General features: G+C 38.5%; 1 protein-coding gene across 1 annotated transcript; it reads left to right on the forward strand.

The window, feature by feature from the left end:
- Nucleotides 1-8,240: 8,240 nt before the first annotated feature.
- LOC113341672 (nitronate monooxygenase-like) lies at nt 8,241-10,678 on the forward strand. The gene is made up of 6 exons (XM_026586459.1): nt 8,241-8,504; nt 8,626-8,838; nt 9,375-9,470; nt 9,734-9,879; nt 9,962-10,190; nt 10,297-10,678. The coding sequence occupies exons 1-6, from the start codon at nt 8,370-8,372 to the stop codon at nt 10,546-10,548; spliced, it is 1,071 nt and encodes a 356-aa protein (XP_026442244.1). The 5' UTR covers nt 8,241-8,369; the 3' UTR covers nt 10,549-10,678.
- Nucleotides 10,679-17,464: the final 6,786 nt, after the last annotated feature.

The raw sequence follows: 17,464 nt of genomic DNA on the forward strand, positions 1-17,464 counted from the left end.
TGACTTCATCATTCACCTCCCCCATCCTTTTATGGAGTCGATACACATTCACTCAAGATCTCTTTCAGACTCCACTTGGCGAGCAACATCGCTCGAGACGCTGCTAGGGCTTTACTAAGAGCACCAACCTCGGCCCTAGCATTATCTCTTTCCTCGGAAAGACGCAGCATACTATCCCTAACCCCGGGGCCTAAGAAAGAACGAGCCTGTTGTAACTCTCCTTCTAAAAAGCGCACTCTAGCCTCTAAGTCTGAAGCATGTTCTCGAGCATCACGCAGGTTGTCACGCGTCCATAGCAGCGTACCATTAAACAAACAACGGTCATGATTGTACTTATTTTGCATATCAACCATCAGTGTTCGCTTTTCACGCCACTCAGCTGTTAAGGCGTTGTGCTCATCAGCACGAGCATTCCACTTTACGGCTTCTCTTCAACTTACCCACCAACTCTGCAATACGGGATTTCTGTCGTTCCCTTTCTTTCCGAAGCCATATCAACTCGGGGACTCCACCCACTGAAGATAGGGTGGGGAGACTCAGACAGAACACCAAAATACAGATAGGGAATCACAAGGAGTGAAAAATCCGTAAAATACAAACCTGTGAAGGACGAGACACTTCTACGAGTCTGCTCCAATTCGTTGCGGACTATAGCAAGTTCTGAACGAAGACTCTCCTCAGCGTTACCCAGCTGTTCTTTTTCCTTCAGACGGCCCCTCAGTTCATTTATTTCCACTTCAGCCGCAGACAGTTCCTCTTCCTATGACGAAGCTTGGCCTCCAACTTTAAAGACTTTGCTTTGAAGAATTGGTATAGAACATGGTTACAATGTTCGCTCCTCATCATCTACGTCACAAACAACAAACATTATTATACCAAAGGGATCAGATATCACGAAGAACACAATGCGCGGATATCATAAAAAGAGTACAAGGATTTACCTCTAAAACACGCTGCTGGAGAAAACCGTACTGGTACCCATCATCTATGTCCATCATATCAGCAACATAGGAGGGAGGGTCAACCACTAAATTAGCTTCCGAAGATCTAAGATTCTTCTCCCACATCTCAGCAACGCGGGCTTCAGAAGACAGTTGCATCATTCGACGAGTATAAGCGTCGTAATTCTTCTCACCAGTGACCACGGGGGCAGGGTTAGGGACGAACATCAGGTTATTCTTCCTTATCCAAGACAAAATGGCATCTTCACCTTCAGGCATTAGCGAGAAAGTGAAATCCTTTGAAGGAGACTCAACCGCAGACTTCCCCTTGGCGGTTATCTCCTCACCCGCGCAGGCCTCGATATTACCACCCTCAGCATGACCACCTTTGTTCTCAGCTTGCTGATCAGTGGTACCTTCTTTTCCAAAGTCCCCAAGCACATCCCAATCATCATGTGGGGAAAGCAATGAGAAGTCCTCGGAAAGACCCATGGCAGCAGTCACATCGAAGGATTCCCCCGCGGAATATATCCTACCAAAAGAGAATTCTGGGGAAATTACGGGCAAAGTACCCACACCAACAATGTCATCGCCAACAGGGGCAGATCCACTCCCACAAGTACCATCGACGGTAACATTACCCTCAGCCTCACCATCACCACCCGCGGCAACTTCTTCTTCACCATCACCACCCGCGACAACTTCTTCTTCAAGATCACCACCCGCGGCAACTTCAGCCTCACCATCACCACCCGCGGAAACTTCTTCTTCATTACCACCTTCGTCATCAGGGTAAGAAGTGTCGTTACGCTCTTCTCCGTTGGATATTTATTCATCCTCACCATACCCTTGATTTACGGGACTCGTAACCTCCTCATAACCCTCAGCCTCACTGATAACCGCAGTAGAAGATTGTTTGGGCCCAAGTTTCTTCTTCTTCGACACCTAAAAACCAGTATTCATCCCACAAAGGCTCATTTTTTCCCTCACTTTAAAAATGAAAATTATTTCAAGAAAGGAAAAAGGGGCAAAAAGATAGAGAATATAAGAAGAAACTGTACTTTGGCAGCGGCAGCACTCTTTGATGGATGGATAGCACCAGAACCCTCCTCCTCATCTCCATCAACGACATCAAGAGCATAAGGAAAATTCATTCCCGCGAAATTAGGACGCCAAGAACAGAAATCTCCATAACGAGCAGAAGGAGTTTCACGAGGCTTGCTATTTACAGAAGGACGCCAACCACGTGGACCCGGAATCCATCCGTAAGCCCAAGGACCAACTACCTCAATAACAATAGCATGGCATTCATAATGATGGTCACGCTTAATCCTTTCACGAGCAGGAAAGAGTTTCCGTTTAGCAGATCCCTCAGTACCAGGAACATACTTCAGCTTGGCATCACTCACCTCACTCAAAAGACGAATTTCACCACGGGGAGAAGCAATATTACGAAGACTAACACTCCACGACTTAAGGTTTCTGCTATTGACATAATCCCCAAAAGAACTGTTAAAGTTCTGAGGAGTGTACCACTCTCTCTCAGCAGGATTTGGAACATAGCAGGTCATCATAGTCTCTCCCTTGCTCCGCTGATAACATTCCTTCAGTGAACGAAGATAATTCCCAGATAGTTGTGACACGGAACGATTATGAGTGTTCGTGTAAGAGCCTTCGCGACTAGACAACACGTCATAATAAAAGGAGTCACCCGACTTATATAAGGGCAACATAAGACCCGCCTCGAAGGCTCCAACCGTAGTCAACAGATGAAACTCGTCAAACTGATAATTAGCAAGGAGCTCGTAGGTGATATCATCGTCAGGAGCATAGAAGCGAACATCAAAATCTTGGAGTTAATTTTTTTCCTTGAACATCTCAAGATCAATATGCTTGAAAGTGACCTTCTTCTTACCAACTGAAATGCTGCGTATCACGGGGACAATTTCTTCTTCTTCTGCGGAATCAGAAGTAGGACCCAATTCTGAAGCTTTCCTTTTAGAAGGAAGATTTGTATACGGATCACCTCTCGACATAGTACCCTTGGAGTAATTCCCTTTGAAAGAAACCGCGGGAGGAGGCGGCAAAGATTTCTGCGGAGGCACTGAAGGAGGAGCCATTGAACGAAGGGGCGGAGCATCCACTATTTCATTACGAGGAGGGGGAGCCCGCGTACTCCTAGAGTCATCACGAGGAGGAGCCTGCGTACTCCTAAAATCTTCACGAGGACGAGAAGGGGCGCGGTTAACAGCATACCCAGAAGGACCCTTCGGCATATCTCCTTTCTTAGAAGGCATAATCTTCGAACCGGAGAAAGATGAAACCCTATGACTCCGAGGATCCGATTGCGAAGACTTGTAAGGACCTTACCCAAGTGGAGATCTGTCAGGATCTCTACGCGGAGGGGATCTTGGCGGACTAGACGGCGGAGTTTGGTAAGGAGCCCGCGGACTATCAGACATATCTACAAGGAAACACAAAAACAGTTTAGAGAACAATACGAGGAGACCACTAAAGATAAAAAAAACCCATAATTGATGGTTCATCCGGATAAACATGAAAAACCCTAAGAAACTAAAAAATGCTCCATCCGACTCCAGGGATAATACTCATATACAGACTCACAGACGCTGTAACAAAGAACAGGGGCAAGTATATATGCTTCGACATGTATAATCTTCATCGCAAAACCAAGAACACAGCAGCAGGAGACAAACGAATAGATACACAGATAAAACAATGTTGAACAACTGATGAAAAATCCCATACCTGTATAGAAGAGGACGACAAGCACCAACCGCAGTCGAAGAAAGGAGGATCGGAGATATCGACATATACAGGGGAAACAACAATCAAGAACGAAAGAAGCAGAAGAAATAAACATAAAATTGAATGCTATATTCCTCACAAGAACGGTGATAGTAAACGACTAAAGAACAAGAATAAGAAAAAAAGAAGAGAATGAACACTGACAAGAAGAGGATAAAAGTTTTTTTTTCACATTCTCTTTCCTATTTATGAGCTAGAGAAGACAATAACTGCTCCTCGTACCAAGGAGCAGTTACAGGAGAAGTTAATGCAAAGTGGGAAACGTGTAGGACTACCTTTCTTCATAAAAATTACAAAATACGCCCAAGTTAGAAGAAGAGGGGAAAATTGTATGTACACCTTTCATCATCCTCCACGTGTACAGAAAGAGACACGTGGAAGGAATGCGGAGCGAGAAATCAAAACATGATAGCAAGCATCTCATCAGAAGATGCCATCGGTCAGACGGTCAGGGACAGAGGACCACAGAGGTATGATGGCTCAGAGGAGCACCAGATAATACCCCTTGGGTATTAACGCACCCAATCCCGAGGAAGATCCCAGATCAACGTCCGAGAGGAAGTTTGGCTGACACAGATGTGACCATACAAAGAGACACTTGTCTGACACGAGCAGACATCCATCTACCCGCATTAAATACCAAAGAGATATACACGTGTCGCTCAGCTCGTGGAAGAATCAAGGAGAACCCTTTGTGTTCAAACTCAGGCCGCGGCATATGCCGAAGACCTCTGCATAATAGGCACAAAGCACAAGAAGATAAGATTACAACGGCACCTCAGAGATGGAACCCACGTTCCTTCCCTATAAATACCCCTCTCCACTAAAAGAGAAGGAGCAGATCATTTTGGAGAGAAATTAGAGGAGAATATAGGAGAGAGAAATAGGAAGAGTAAGTAATCCCCCTACTTCCGCAGACCTATGTATATTCTAAAGTCATTCGACTATCTTTGTAACCATTCAGTACATAGTGAAACACCAAACCCCGTGGATGTAGGCCTTAGTGCCGAACCACGTAAATCTGTCTCATTTACATTTCTGCACCTTACATTCAGCGTTAAACCTCATATGCTTTATATTTATACTTGTTTCTTAATTTATTTCCTTATACGAACATTATTTATGATAATATTCGACTAGACAATGACAAGCCCGAAGGCTTTGAGTCGATGAATCGATATAATCATCCCGTTACGCATACGATGTAGAATTAGGACGTATGCAAATATTGTTTGTGAACACTTGGATGGCCTCGTGATTTATGTGTTCACAGGAATCCTGATATGGAATTTCCTAAACCCCCACAAGGTTTGTTTTCAATTATGTATGCATAAATAGTGATTTCTTTTAGTAGTTTGATCATGTTGAAGACATTTTTCTTGATTAAGTGCAACCTTTTAAGTTTCGTTATATTCTATTGCATAGGAAAATATTATTTAGTGGAAGCTGGATATGCACAAACAGATGGTTATTTGGGACCATACAAGGGTGAAAGGTATCACATGCCAGCTTTTCGTCGAGGTAACAAGCCTACAGGTGCAAAATAAATAATTAACCACATGCATGCCTCCCTTAGGTCTGTAATCGAACGTACTTTTGGTGTATGGAAGAAAAAATTGAGGATTTTAAAGGAAATGCCTAGTTACCCTTATAAGAGACAAGTTTAGATAGTTGTTGCAACTATGGCTATTAATAACTACATAAGGAGACACGTTATTGGAGATAGACATTTCGAAGATGCTGAAAATGGAGTATATGATAATGTTACAGAAGAAGAAGATGAAGTTGATCATGACTCCAGTACTAATTGTCGGGTATCAAAAGAAATGGAAATTTTGAGAGATCAAATCGCTGAAAGTTTGATGAACGCATAATTATCCTTTTTATTTAAAATAAATTAGTACCGTAAGAGTATCTAATTTTTAAATATTTTTTTTTTTGTCGAATGCAATGAAATTTTTAGAAATTACTTGGATTTATCTTATAAAATATTTTTATTGATGACTTTGAGATGCATGTGCAAGTACAAATTTTGGGTGATATTATTGTCGATCGCTCATTCGTTATATTTGTTTCATGTTATAATATTCGTAAACATATCTACTTTCGTCATTAGTTATATAAACAACACTTCATATAATAATTTAGCAAATAGAATTTTACTAATTTTTAAAATCACATCACTTTTTAGATTAGTATTTACCAAACAACTAATTGTTGTTTTTCCGCAGCACATCACAACACCGCACAACACAGCATAACAGAAAAGCACTTTTCTAAAAGCTACAACAGTACCAAACTAGGCTTCTGTATATGGAACTTGTTCTCACATTCCTTGATGCACTTTCATTTCATAGTCATCTTTAAATACTAAATGCATATGTAGTGAAGTGTGGTTTCCATGGAAGCACATGCAATTTTTTGGTCGAAAAAGAAAGTAATTATGGCTATAAAAAAATATAGTTTACTATAGCTGAAAACTGTGAGGCCCAAAATAAAGGAGGGGAACAATAATGGGGAGAATGACTAAACAGCAGCGCCAGGCAATCCAACCAGATCCCAAATTTGAACTAAAACATAAAGAAAAAAATCCCGAATGTGGATCTAAAAACTCGGACTTCCGATTAACATAATCTCATCTAAAAGGGTGTCTCTAAAACAGGTAGAGAGGAAGCCCAAGAGAAAGGTTCTTAGCTTCCAAAATGATGGCAGTTGGACTTTTGTTCTTAAAGAAATGCTCTATCGTTTCTCTCCAGTCAAAGACACCACGACACACTAGCGTAGCGTAGATCTTTTTTCAGACCATACATGGAAGCATATGCATGTTGGGTTAATGATGCAAGCAAAGGCCATATAATTAAGCATTTAAACACGTTATCAAGGTCATCCATTATCCATCCAGTATCCTTAATTAGAAAAGGAAAAAAAAACATACCATATTCGGGAAGAATTCGTTTTCTTTTAAAGTTTTTGATAGTATGTAATTGAATAAGATGTTTTTACGTCGTTTTTGGTGTCTTTTAACATATTTCTTCGTCATTTTGCGACGATTTTTCTTCGTCCTTGTGGGACGAGTTCTTCAAGTTTTAATGGCCGGTTCGTGGCTTGCTATTTTTGATTCAAAACATCAACAATTCATCACGACATCGCTTTGTATCGGCAACCGTGTTTGTGTGGGTCGACAAATTTATGAGCAAAGTACTCCTTTGTATTAGGAGCATCTCTTATTAAAGAAGAAGAATACAATCAGATTAAATGGTCCTATCTTAATTTCGGATTTACCATCATCTCTCCGTTATACATAAAATTATTTTGGATATCTTTATTGTTTATCGCTCTTTCTCTTCGCGATCTGCTTGTAATTGACGTTCTTATTTATATTAGGATTTTAATTATTTTATATTTTGATGTTTTTGTCATTCTTGTAAGCAAACATGTAATCACAATTTTGATTTGAATTATCCAAAATAAATAAATAAATAAATCCATATGGGATTACATTATTTGATTGTGATGTGTCAACCTGACTCATTCTTGCAAGACCCGGGAATGCTGCAGGTTGGATTGTACTAATACATATTTTAATCACAAACAATAATCAACAAATTAATTTTACATTTTTTATTCTAATCAAAATACTTTTGAGATAACGATTATGTTAAAAATAAAATAATATATGCACAAATACAAAAACAACTAGTATTAGCCTGAATCTTATGCTTCAAAAAAAAAATCAGTTTATCTGAATTTAATAAATTATGGCAGTTATCCCGGACTATTGGTAGAGTCATATATACCAAACGTGCCATCAAAACAAATCTCTGCCGTAGTAAGAAATTTAATTGCTACAACCTGAGTAAAACATTCATGAAATTGTGCGTGCGTTAAGTTAAGGAAGAAATACAATTTGTTTTGGGTAGGAGGAAAAAGTAACAAACTTAGCATGATTTAATCAAAACAAATTATTCCAGGTTTTAACTTACGTTTTCATTTTCATAGGACTTTAAAGGATTAAAAACTCTCGACTACAATTGCACCTCAAATAAAATAAAAAATTAACGCACTTCACAAGGTTATAACTTTTAAGTTAGGATTGAAAGAAGCAATTTATCCAGGGAGGTTATGTAATTTATCAAAATAGATTCTAAATAAAGAAATGTAAAATTAAAAGGATAAAACATAAAGGAGTGATTTAAGCCTATCCCAAAAATGGAGTAATTAATTTTGGATTGTTGGTGGCAAATTAATTAATACTAACAATGTCTATAGGCTGTTAAGCCTATCCCAAAAAAGGGAGTAATTAATTAATTTGCATTGTTGGTGGCAAATTCATTAACTATAATACTAACAAAAAAAAGTTGATTTACATTGCCAAAAATCCTATGATAAATACACTTTTACATATGGAAAATTATAATTAATTTTTAAAGATACGAAATATAAAATTTAAGCAAGAAAGTAATTAATATGGAGTATAAAAGTGAGTTTGTCTAATGCTTCTCCAAATATCACGAATACAGATAGAAGACATTGAGACCCGGATATCTTCTAGCCAAAAGGTCAACAAATCTGTATTATCACGAAAACAAGAGAGACAAGATGATGAAATTTGGAGGGATTCTTGGGTTTCAAACTGGAATCATGTTGGCACCAATGGGTGTGGATGTTGCAGGACCTGAACTCGTTGCTGCTGTCGCCAGCGCCGGTGGTATTGGACTCATCGCTAGCCCTGTTGTATGATCTCTTTCTCTTTCTCAACCTCAATCTTATTACATTCATGATTCATCTACATACATGTATGAATTTTTGAATTTGTTTTGTCTTAATGTTTTGCTGTTGAAATGATGAATGGCAGAATGATTATGAACTGACGGTGAAAGCGATAAATGATACAAGGAAACTGACGGATAAACCATTTGGTGCCGGGATATTGTTAGAGTTTGAGCAAACCAATACAATCAGAGCAATCTTTGATGAGAAATTGGCTTGCTTACAAGTATACTGGGGAGATTTCCCTAAAGAAATGGTTGATGAAGCTCATAAACATGGAGTCAAAGTCATCCATCAGGTAATCTTCGTTACGCATTTGGTTTTGATTTAGTAACGAGATTTTCTATGACACCTGAAGCCTATTCTCTTTTGTAACTTTTCCTATAAAATTAATAGAAAAAATCAGAATTATTAAGTCAACGAGTGAAAAAAAACAACAATTGTAACTTTTGCTATAAAATTAAGGCATTTGTTATCTTAAAATTAAGGTTAAAGTTTGATTAATTAGTTATTTTTTGTAACTTTTTTGGGGAAACAAATCACAATATATGCTAGAACATTTTAAATTCCATTATCACCCTCATATAACAAGACAACTTCTAACTTTTATTTTGATCTAAATTCCTTTTTTTTTTTTTTGATCGGTTCGTCTAAACCGAAAATTCTGAAATGATTTTACTAACCGGATTTATCCATGAAAGAAAATCTCAATAATTTTCTCATTGGGTTAATCATTTTGGAATCTTATAGAATGAATAATTTACTAATTTTAAATAATAATTTTTAAATAGAATGAATTATTTACTAATTTTAAATAATAATTTTTAAATACAGGTAGGGTCAGTGAAGGCAGCAGAAAGAGCAATAGCTGCCGGAGTGGATTGTATCATCGCCCAAGGTTCAGAGGCTGGTGGTCATGTTGCTGGTACAGTTAAGTGCCGACAACGATTAAACCCACAACTACATATCATCACTAATGATGTAGATTTTGCTTTTTTCATAAAGGTTTCTCATAGTTATTGGTTATAAATTTTGGATGTGTGGTGCTGAATGATGAGGGTCATGAGTACTGTCTATACCATTTATTATATAACTGACACCGGCCAGTCGCATCGGTGGAGATTTTCCCTCCCCAGACAGATCGATATCAGTTTTACTTTTGCTTAAAACGTTATTTTATAATTTGCATGCAGGTTTCATTGACGGCGTTAGTGCCGCGAATAGTTGATGCAGTTGGAGATCGAGGAATTCCAGTGGTAGCAGCCGGATCAGTGGTTGATGCTAGGGGATATGTTGCTGCCCTTGCACTAGGTGCCCAGGGCATAAATGTGGGTACAAGGTGTGTAACCTAACCTTATCTATTTTGTTTTACCAGTTCTTTCCCCCCTTATATATATATGACGTGGGTGCCCGTAAAACAGGTTTATAGCTACACATGAAGCTTATGCAAATGACTACTACAAACAACAACTACTCCATTATAACGAAGAGCAGACGGATCGTACTGATTTGTATCACCGTTACGTTTGGAAAGGAGACGTGCGTTGCCTCAACACACCCTTCCATCAACAGTGGAAAAATGCACCTGAGTGGGTACAAAATGACGACTATCAACCTATAATTGGGAAAACCACTTTTTATAATACCCATGTAAGTTTTTTCTATTACTGAAATTTTTTAACTTATGGCAGCAAGACCGATTGTGTTGAAACCGACACCCTCCTGCCAAAGAACTTATCTATTATTTGCGATACAGGAAACGGTACTTCGTCGATTTGCAGGTCAAGTTGCAAACCCTACTACTTGTGGTAAACTAGAGGATATGGTCATGTATGCAGGACAAGGAGTGGGCCTAGTGAATGATATTATTCCGGCTGGTGAAGTGGTTAGAAGATTTGTTGACGGTGCAAAAGCTATAATTCAAGGACTAAACCAAAATTACTTGTTAGAATCTACTCCAATCAAAGCTAATGATGATGATAGTGACGAAAGTTCCATTACGGTTTAAGACGTAACGCGTTTGAACTATCCCAGTTCAAAATCTTTGTAATTTGTTTCTCCAGCTTCTTGATATGTTGTTTCTCTGTGGTCTGTGGGACGAAAAAAAAAAACATAAATTTCAACATATGTTCATTCAATTTAAGCTAAATTCGAGTGGATATTACTCGAGATCGAAAAACTCAGGCACTTCAACTCAAACATATGGTTGTACAAGTATATTATTACGAGGTTATGAAACCCAAGAAGGCAAAACAATAGAAGTGTCTCTACTAAATTGGTAAATACAAACTAAATTCAACTTCCTTTAGGATCCTAATTTCCATTAGAATGCAGCAAGTACTCCACCAATTTTTCACTAAGCCAGTCGAGACAGACCAAACCCGAAACCCAAACTATTCCCAGGTTAAGTTTATAATCCAAGATTTGGTTCCCCGTAGTCCATTGTTAGGTGCCTGCAAAAATTATTGTTGAATTAAACAAATGTTTTGCAGAGGACCTAATATCATTAAGACATTCATCTGACAAAACAACAAAATTTATGGAAAAAAATACAAATAATCCCGACAAGCTGAGCAGACTGTGTACTTCATGTCTCTGCTCGTAGAGGGTTATTTAAAGTCCATTAAGAATAATATATCTCAACTCTGAGTTTCTGACACGATCTCTAATACCATTATCTCGGTCAGTTTGAGAAAACCGGAAGAAAAGAGAACGAACAAGCCATGTGCACACACCTTTAACGTATACTCAAATTATCCTTTCTAGGCCTCTTCTTCGTGTTCCTATCTATTTTACCCACATAAGTATTGGAGTTAAGTGAAACTAGGCTTTCCACAAAAACATCAACATCATAGGGCGATATGCTACGAAAATTCCTTGCTTCCCTAGCAGTTGATTCCTTCGGGTCATAGATAAAGAAGTTATAGAAAGTTTTCTTTAGAATCTTACCGTTCTTGAAAGAACAAATAACCATCAAATAATCAATATTGCGAACTTTCTCACGGGCAAGGATGTAATACCTATTCCAAGATTTTTGAACTCCATAATCGCGCATCACCCAAATTTCAGAATCATCACTAACCTTATTAACAAGTACACAAAGGCACCCTTCCAATACTCTCATAGTCATCCAGCGATGAGCCCAAAACTCATCAATCAAATATCATTAATGAAATAAGAAGAATTTAACAGATAAAGAGAGACGAAATCAGATAAGAAGAAGAAGAATACATTAGAACAGGGAGAAGACAACACAGACAAGAGGTTCAATACATTTTCATTCATTAATATCCCTAATTTGATTACAACATTACATATATATATATAGACATACCCATAACAACTATCATGCCATAACCATCTAAAACTACCCTAACTAGTTACACAACCATACGTACATATCCATCCTACCCATACTTATTACCTAACCAACATATGTGGACGTATCATTCCCACTCCCTTCAGAAAAACCTTGTCCTCAAGTTTTTGTACACAAAATAACTAACCATTATGTCTATACAATATAGGAACAAAGAAGCAAAACCATACTGCATTCCCATCAGTACTCGACTAATGCAATATGTTACAACATACCCAAACAAGGTAATAACGCGCCCACGGATTCTTCCTGCATATCGGCTAAACTTGATTGCCGAGAAGGAGTAAACTTTTGTTTCGTCAATCCAAGAAAATCATAGTATGTAGGGTTCATCATTTTGTGGCGCATGAACAGGCACTTCAATCTCTTGAAGTTCTTCGCCAAATATTGGGAAGAAATTGTAACTACGGAAATTCCGTAGCTACACCCAAATATTATATTCTTTGTTCTTGACTCATTTCACCTTCAAACTCATTCAACAATCTCTAAACCTAATTTCTTTGAACACTAAAATGATAATTTTAAATGCTAAATATAAAAGAGACACACAATTTTTACATGGTTCGATCATAATTGATCTGCATCCATGGTTCTTCACTATGATTAATTGATTTACAAGATAAGACTCCATTAATGAGTTTTTGGAGCTCTTCTAAATCTAGTTTTGGGGAAGAAGATGAAGTTTCACCAAATAAAATCTGATCCCTTTCTCTCTCTTAGATATTTTCTTAAGTACTAGAGAGTAAAAGTGAATTTACAAAAATGTCCTTTACTTATAAATTAAAGAAACTAAGCCAAGATACTATGTAAATAATTCTAGAGATGATAAGTTACTCTTTCTTTCATATGGCGCCACGCGTCGAGTGCGGTTTTGGTATCTACATTTTGCCCTTTTTTCCTTGAGTATCGCTTGAAGAGCGATCCTTAAGGAAAAATCTTTTTTGGTGTTGTTGTTGAAGCGAGACGTATGGTGTTGAAGTAATTGTTGATCTTCGTTGACGAAGGAACGAGCGAAAGAATATTAACTTGAAAAGTATATACTTGCCTCTTATTCTTTTGTGAAGTTCCGAAGCCTTGTTGTGTGAAGTATACATTATTCCTTGAAATATACGAAGTATGCGAAGTATCCTTACGAAGTATGAAGTATAATAAGTATGAAGTATAAGAAGTACAAAGTATGAAGTATAAGAAGCATCTCTCATTAATTATCTTCAAGAAGTATTCGTGGTGATTAATATAATCTTCAAGAAGTATGAATAATATGAATTCCGAAGTATGCGAAGTAACCATTCTTGACCATTTGCCCTTGTCCTTTTACGAAGTAAGAAGAATCATTCCTTGAAGTAGGTGAAGTATGTAGTGTGTGCGATGAATATATATGATGAATGGATGTGACGAAAAATGCTTATGCAATGCTTATACAATGAGTGAACACGAATAATATGCTTACCTATAGTTGATAAAATGAAATGTATAGAGTATGTGTGTGTTACTTAACTCATTAAGTCTTGAAGGCGTTGATCTCGCTTCGTGTTGTCTTGATTCCTCATCACATGGTTTTGGTTCTTCGCTCATCCCTTGATCTTCGCTCGTTCATGGCTCTTCGCATGCTCACTTTCTTTGCCTCATCGACTTCGCCTTTGCTCCGCGTTCACTTTATGTACGTCTTCATTCAACTTTACTCGTGCATTGCATCGCTTTATTGCCTTGGAAATTATTCATACATTGTTAGCATACATATCATAGCAATAATACAATCATAGTGATATGGATATTTACTCAAACTATAATAACGTGCATAATTGTCTCTTTGGTGCCTTCTTCATGCCTCATTGAGATCTTTGTTCACTCCCTTTTCCTCTTTTCATAGTCTTTTCTTCTTCTTTCTTTTCTTTTTGCTTTTGTTTTCTTCCTTTCTTTCTTTCTTTCTTTCTTTCTTTATTTTTGCCTGTTATACTTATTTTGGTGTTGAAAATTGTTACGGGTAAAGTTTTTGCTCCAATCTTCTACTCGTATTTGGCCTTAAGGGGTCTTATTTTGCCTCCTAGTTAAGGTTCTTATTGCGCCCCACCCTGTCATCAAGGGTCTTAATTCGACGAAGTCTCAGGCGCTCAATATTCTTGTGAATAACGATCCATCAACCTCGCCTTAACATTCTTTATTGAGGTCTTACTTCGCGACAATACGACAGGCCTAACTATTCCCATGAATAATAGCCCCATGATATTGCCGTCTTTTTTTGGTCACACAGCTCCCTAATCTGGAGGTTGTCGTCCCTTTATATTCCCCCTGACTGCCCCTTCAAGGAAGGTACCTATAGCATGCATGCTTAGCTCTTCCCATCCAGTTATACGACATCATTTGTTTCGTGACTTCTTATCACTTTGCCGATATGGCTCATGGTTACAAAGTCACATCCTAGTGGGGTTTCTTTGGGACCAAGTGCATCGTAGCCAGGACTTGCCAAACGGTCATGGCCGGGAACGCTCCAGACTCCCCAGGCACCCGCAGCTCAACCAGTATACGTCGGCGCCCTGGTCATATTTTTGCACCCCTTACCGAAGACCATCATAAAAGGGACCCTCAGCGGATAGGTCTTATCATTGCCCCTAGCTTATCTCTCTGAGAGTTGTTCATGACATGCGTTAGGACTTGTCTCTTGCATTTTCATGCGAACTAGGGTGCATGTCGTGAATTCTCAACCTTCATAGGTGAAGGTTTTTGGTTTCTCTTAAACCGTTTTTATGAATCTTATTAGCCTCCTAATCTGAGGTCTTATTTTTGGTCTTTTGTTTTTTGGGAGGGATAGTTTATCATTCTATCTTACATATATGAAAACTTTATAATTTAATGACACTTATCTTATGGCGATGGCGGGTTGATGTTGTTATGCCAGATGAAATCATTGTTGTTGAATTGTAGCGAAGTGCTTGTCCTTGCTTTCCCCACGCGCACTTTATCATCATTGGTTTCATCTTTTCCTTACTGGTTCCATGGCTGAGACTTGGGGTTTGTAATAAGCGGTTTATATTCTCATTACTTCTTTGTTGTGGAGCTGCTTTCCTCGTTAACTACCACAAACAAGTGATAAACAAAAGAACCATTGGATCAAAGTCTCATCTCTTAAATTTTCAGCACATGGATTTGTAAATCCAGTTTGATAACGGACAATGTAAAGAGATAAGATGAGAATTTGCTTTTAGATTTAATTGTTGGTGATGTGTCGTCGTTTTATCCTCTTGAATTTTTGTCGTCGTTTCTTGGCTGACTGGCTGGATCTTAAGTTAGTTGATCCTCTTGAATAGTTGACGAGGTAAGACCTAAGTAATGTGAACTGATCAAGATAGGTGTTAGGAGTTGACGAGATGCATCTGTGCAGGGAGCTGACGAGATATGTTGTTGTCGATATGTGCAGTTGACGAGGTGAGTGAACTAACGAAGTGGACTGGACTTCTTCGCATAAACTGCTTCCTTCACATACTTCGCATAGGTTAGGATAGCATGACTGGACTGGACTTCGTCTGCGAATCATTACTGGGTTATCCTCGTAGTTGGACTATCTTCGTGGAGTAAGCTTCTTCGTGGGATTTCTCTCCTCGTGAAACTGTTCTCCCCTTTTCACTGCAGATCTCAAGCTTGTTGTTCCGATGTCCTTGGTTCCTGGGTTATAACTCCTATTTCGTATCTTTCTTTGTTGACTGTCACGGCGAGACGAGATGTTGACGAGATTAACTTGGTCACTTTTCCTTCGTGGATTATATTTTATTAGTTTACTCTCTCAGACTTTGGATGTGTTGCTCATAGCTTTGTGTTATTCTTCGTAGAGTATCGTGAATTAGTTCATCTTCAGATGAGCTTTACTTCGTAGTTGGAGACAGTTGAGTTATCATTGCTGTTATACTCCTCTTTGTATGCATTCATTTGTTGGAAGCCTCAAGTTTGTCACACCGTCTTCAGGTACCTGTGGCTTGTAGTCCATATGGTTAAACAATTATAAAGACTGAATAACAGCAAGTTATGGATAACATCCATATTGTCTTCGGTGATAATTTTAGTAATCTGCGAAGAGAGGGTAAGAATACTTCCCTTTCGGTTTCGTTTCTCGTGGCTCTTGAATTGGTTGGCTGACGAGATGAGTCATTCAAGTTAACTGAACTTTGCTTTATGCTGGTTGTTCGCAGATGGTGACTTTGCAGAGAGATAACCTTTGTCTTCGTTGAAATTGCATGTTCACGTCTGCTTGACGAAGTAATTTTCTGCGAATCATTAACTGATTCCATTTCCTCGTAGGCTGTGCCTCGTTGATGGACTATCTTCGCCAAGTTAACTGATCTTCGATGGTGGTGTACTTGCCGGGGCTGTTGACGAAGTAAAATTTGCTACTGGTAGGCGTTTATTCCTTCCTGGATTTGAATTCAACTATTTCAGTTTGAGTATGCCCTTGTTCGTAGTATAGAACTCATACAGATTTCCTTTGCCTGTCTTATTCATTTAGATACGAGTGGCGAGATAGTAAGTTGGCGAGCTGGATACGGACTGGTTTCATCTTTTCTGGAAGGATTGTTGACGAAGTGTTACTTCGCCTAACTTTTCTTCGCTCATAGAGTGAACCTCGTGTAGAACCTCCTCCCTTTGCTTCGCTGGTAATGATGATTGTATGTTTCCTGGTTATCGATAACAATGATACTTCGCTGAATCTCTAAGCTAGCTTCGTTGACTGAGAATTATGAGCTGGTTTGCTTCGTTGACTGCATCTTCTTCTCTTGCTCGTTACTAGGTCTGATGACGAAGTTGCATAAACTCTTCTTGGTCGAAATCCTACTTCGTATGGCTTATTGCTGGAGTTGCCGTGACTTCGTCGTTGCTACTGCGAAATAATCTTGTCGTACACGAATAATACTTTGTATAAAATCGACGAGATGTCCTCTCCATTCAGCTACTTCTCCCCAACTGTAAAGCTTCCTCGCGAACTTATTCATCTCTTCATCCATCGTCAACAATTTCGTTGGGGAAGATTTTCAATCATACATCGCTGCACTGCACACAACAGATCAACTCTGTGAACAATCTGGAAAAGTTTGTGCCAAACCCGGTCTTGTAGAGAATGAAAGTTATCATCAAAATTCGTTTGGTTTTGTTCATGGGAAAATTCCCAAATCAACTTAAAAAATTTGATACTCTAAATTTTCTGAAATTCATTTAAATGGGTTTGTAAAACAAGATTCGTTTGTTCCAAATCTGTAAAGAAAACCGATTTTGAGTTAAACATAACAAAAAAAAATCAAGCTTTTATGAAGAACAAAAGGTTTAAAACTCCCAGATCTGGATAGTTAGATAAGGAAGAGATTTGTCCTTTTGAGGTTAGATTGTTGATGAAGATTCTGTTCGAGATTTGAGAATTCAAATCCTTCTCTGCTACGGTGAGGTTGATGATGCTGGTTGAAACTCTGTTGAGATTTCCATTTTTTGGGCCTTCAAAACTCGTTAGCTCACTGGAACTAATGAGTGTTATTACTTCGCTGGAACTTTTTGACCAAATTTCTTC

This window comes from Papaver somniferum, unplaced genomic scaffold, assembly GCF_003573695.1.
Source record: "Papaver somniferum cultivar HN1 unplaced genomic scaffold, ASM357369v1 unplaced-scaffold_30, whole genome shotgun sequence".
Classification (NCBI taxonomy): domain Eukaryota; kingdom Viridiplantae; phylum Streptophyta; class Magnoliopsida; order Ranunculales; family Papaveraceae; genus Papaver; species Papaver somniferum.

Bases quoted from the DNA above. Each gene is read 5' to 3' on its own strand.
- LOC113341672 (XM_026586459.1), top strand. From the start codon at position 8,370: ATGATGAAATTTGGAGGGATTCTTGGGTTTCAAACTGGAATCATGTTG. The intron at 8,839-9,374 runs GTAATCTTCGTT...TTTTAAATACAG, and splicing joins GAGTCAAAGTCATCCATCAG to GTAGGGTCAGTGAAGGCAGC. The intron at 9,471-9,733 runs GTTAAGTGCCGA...ATTTGCATGCAG, and splicing joins GTGGTCATGTTGCTGGTACA to GTTTCATTGACGGCGTTAGT.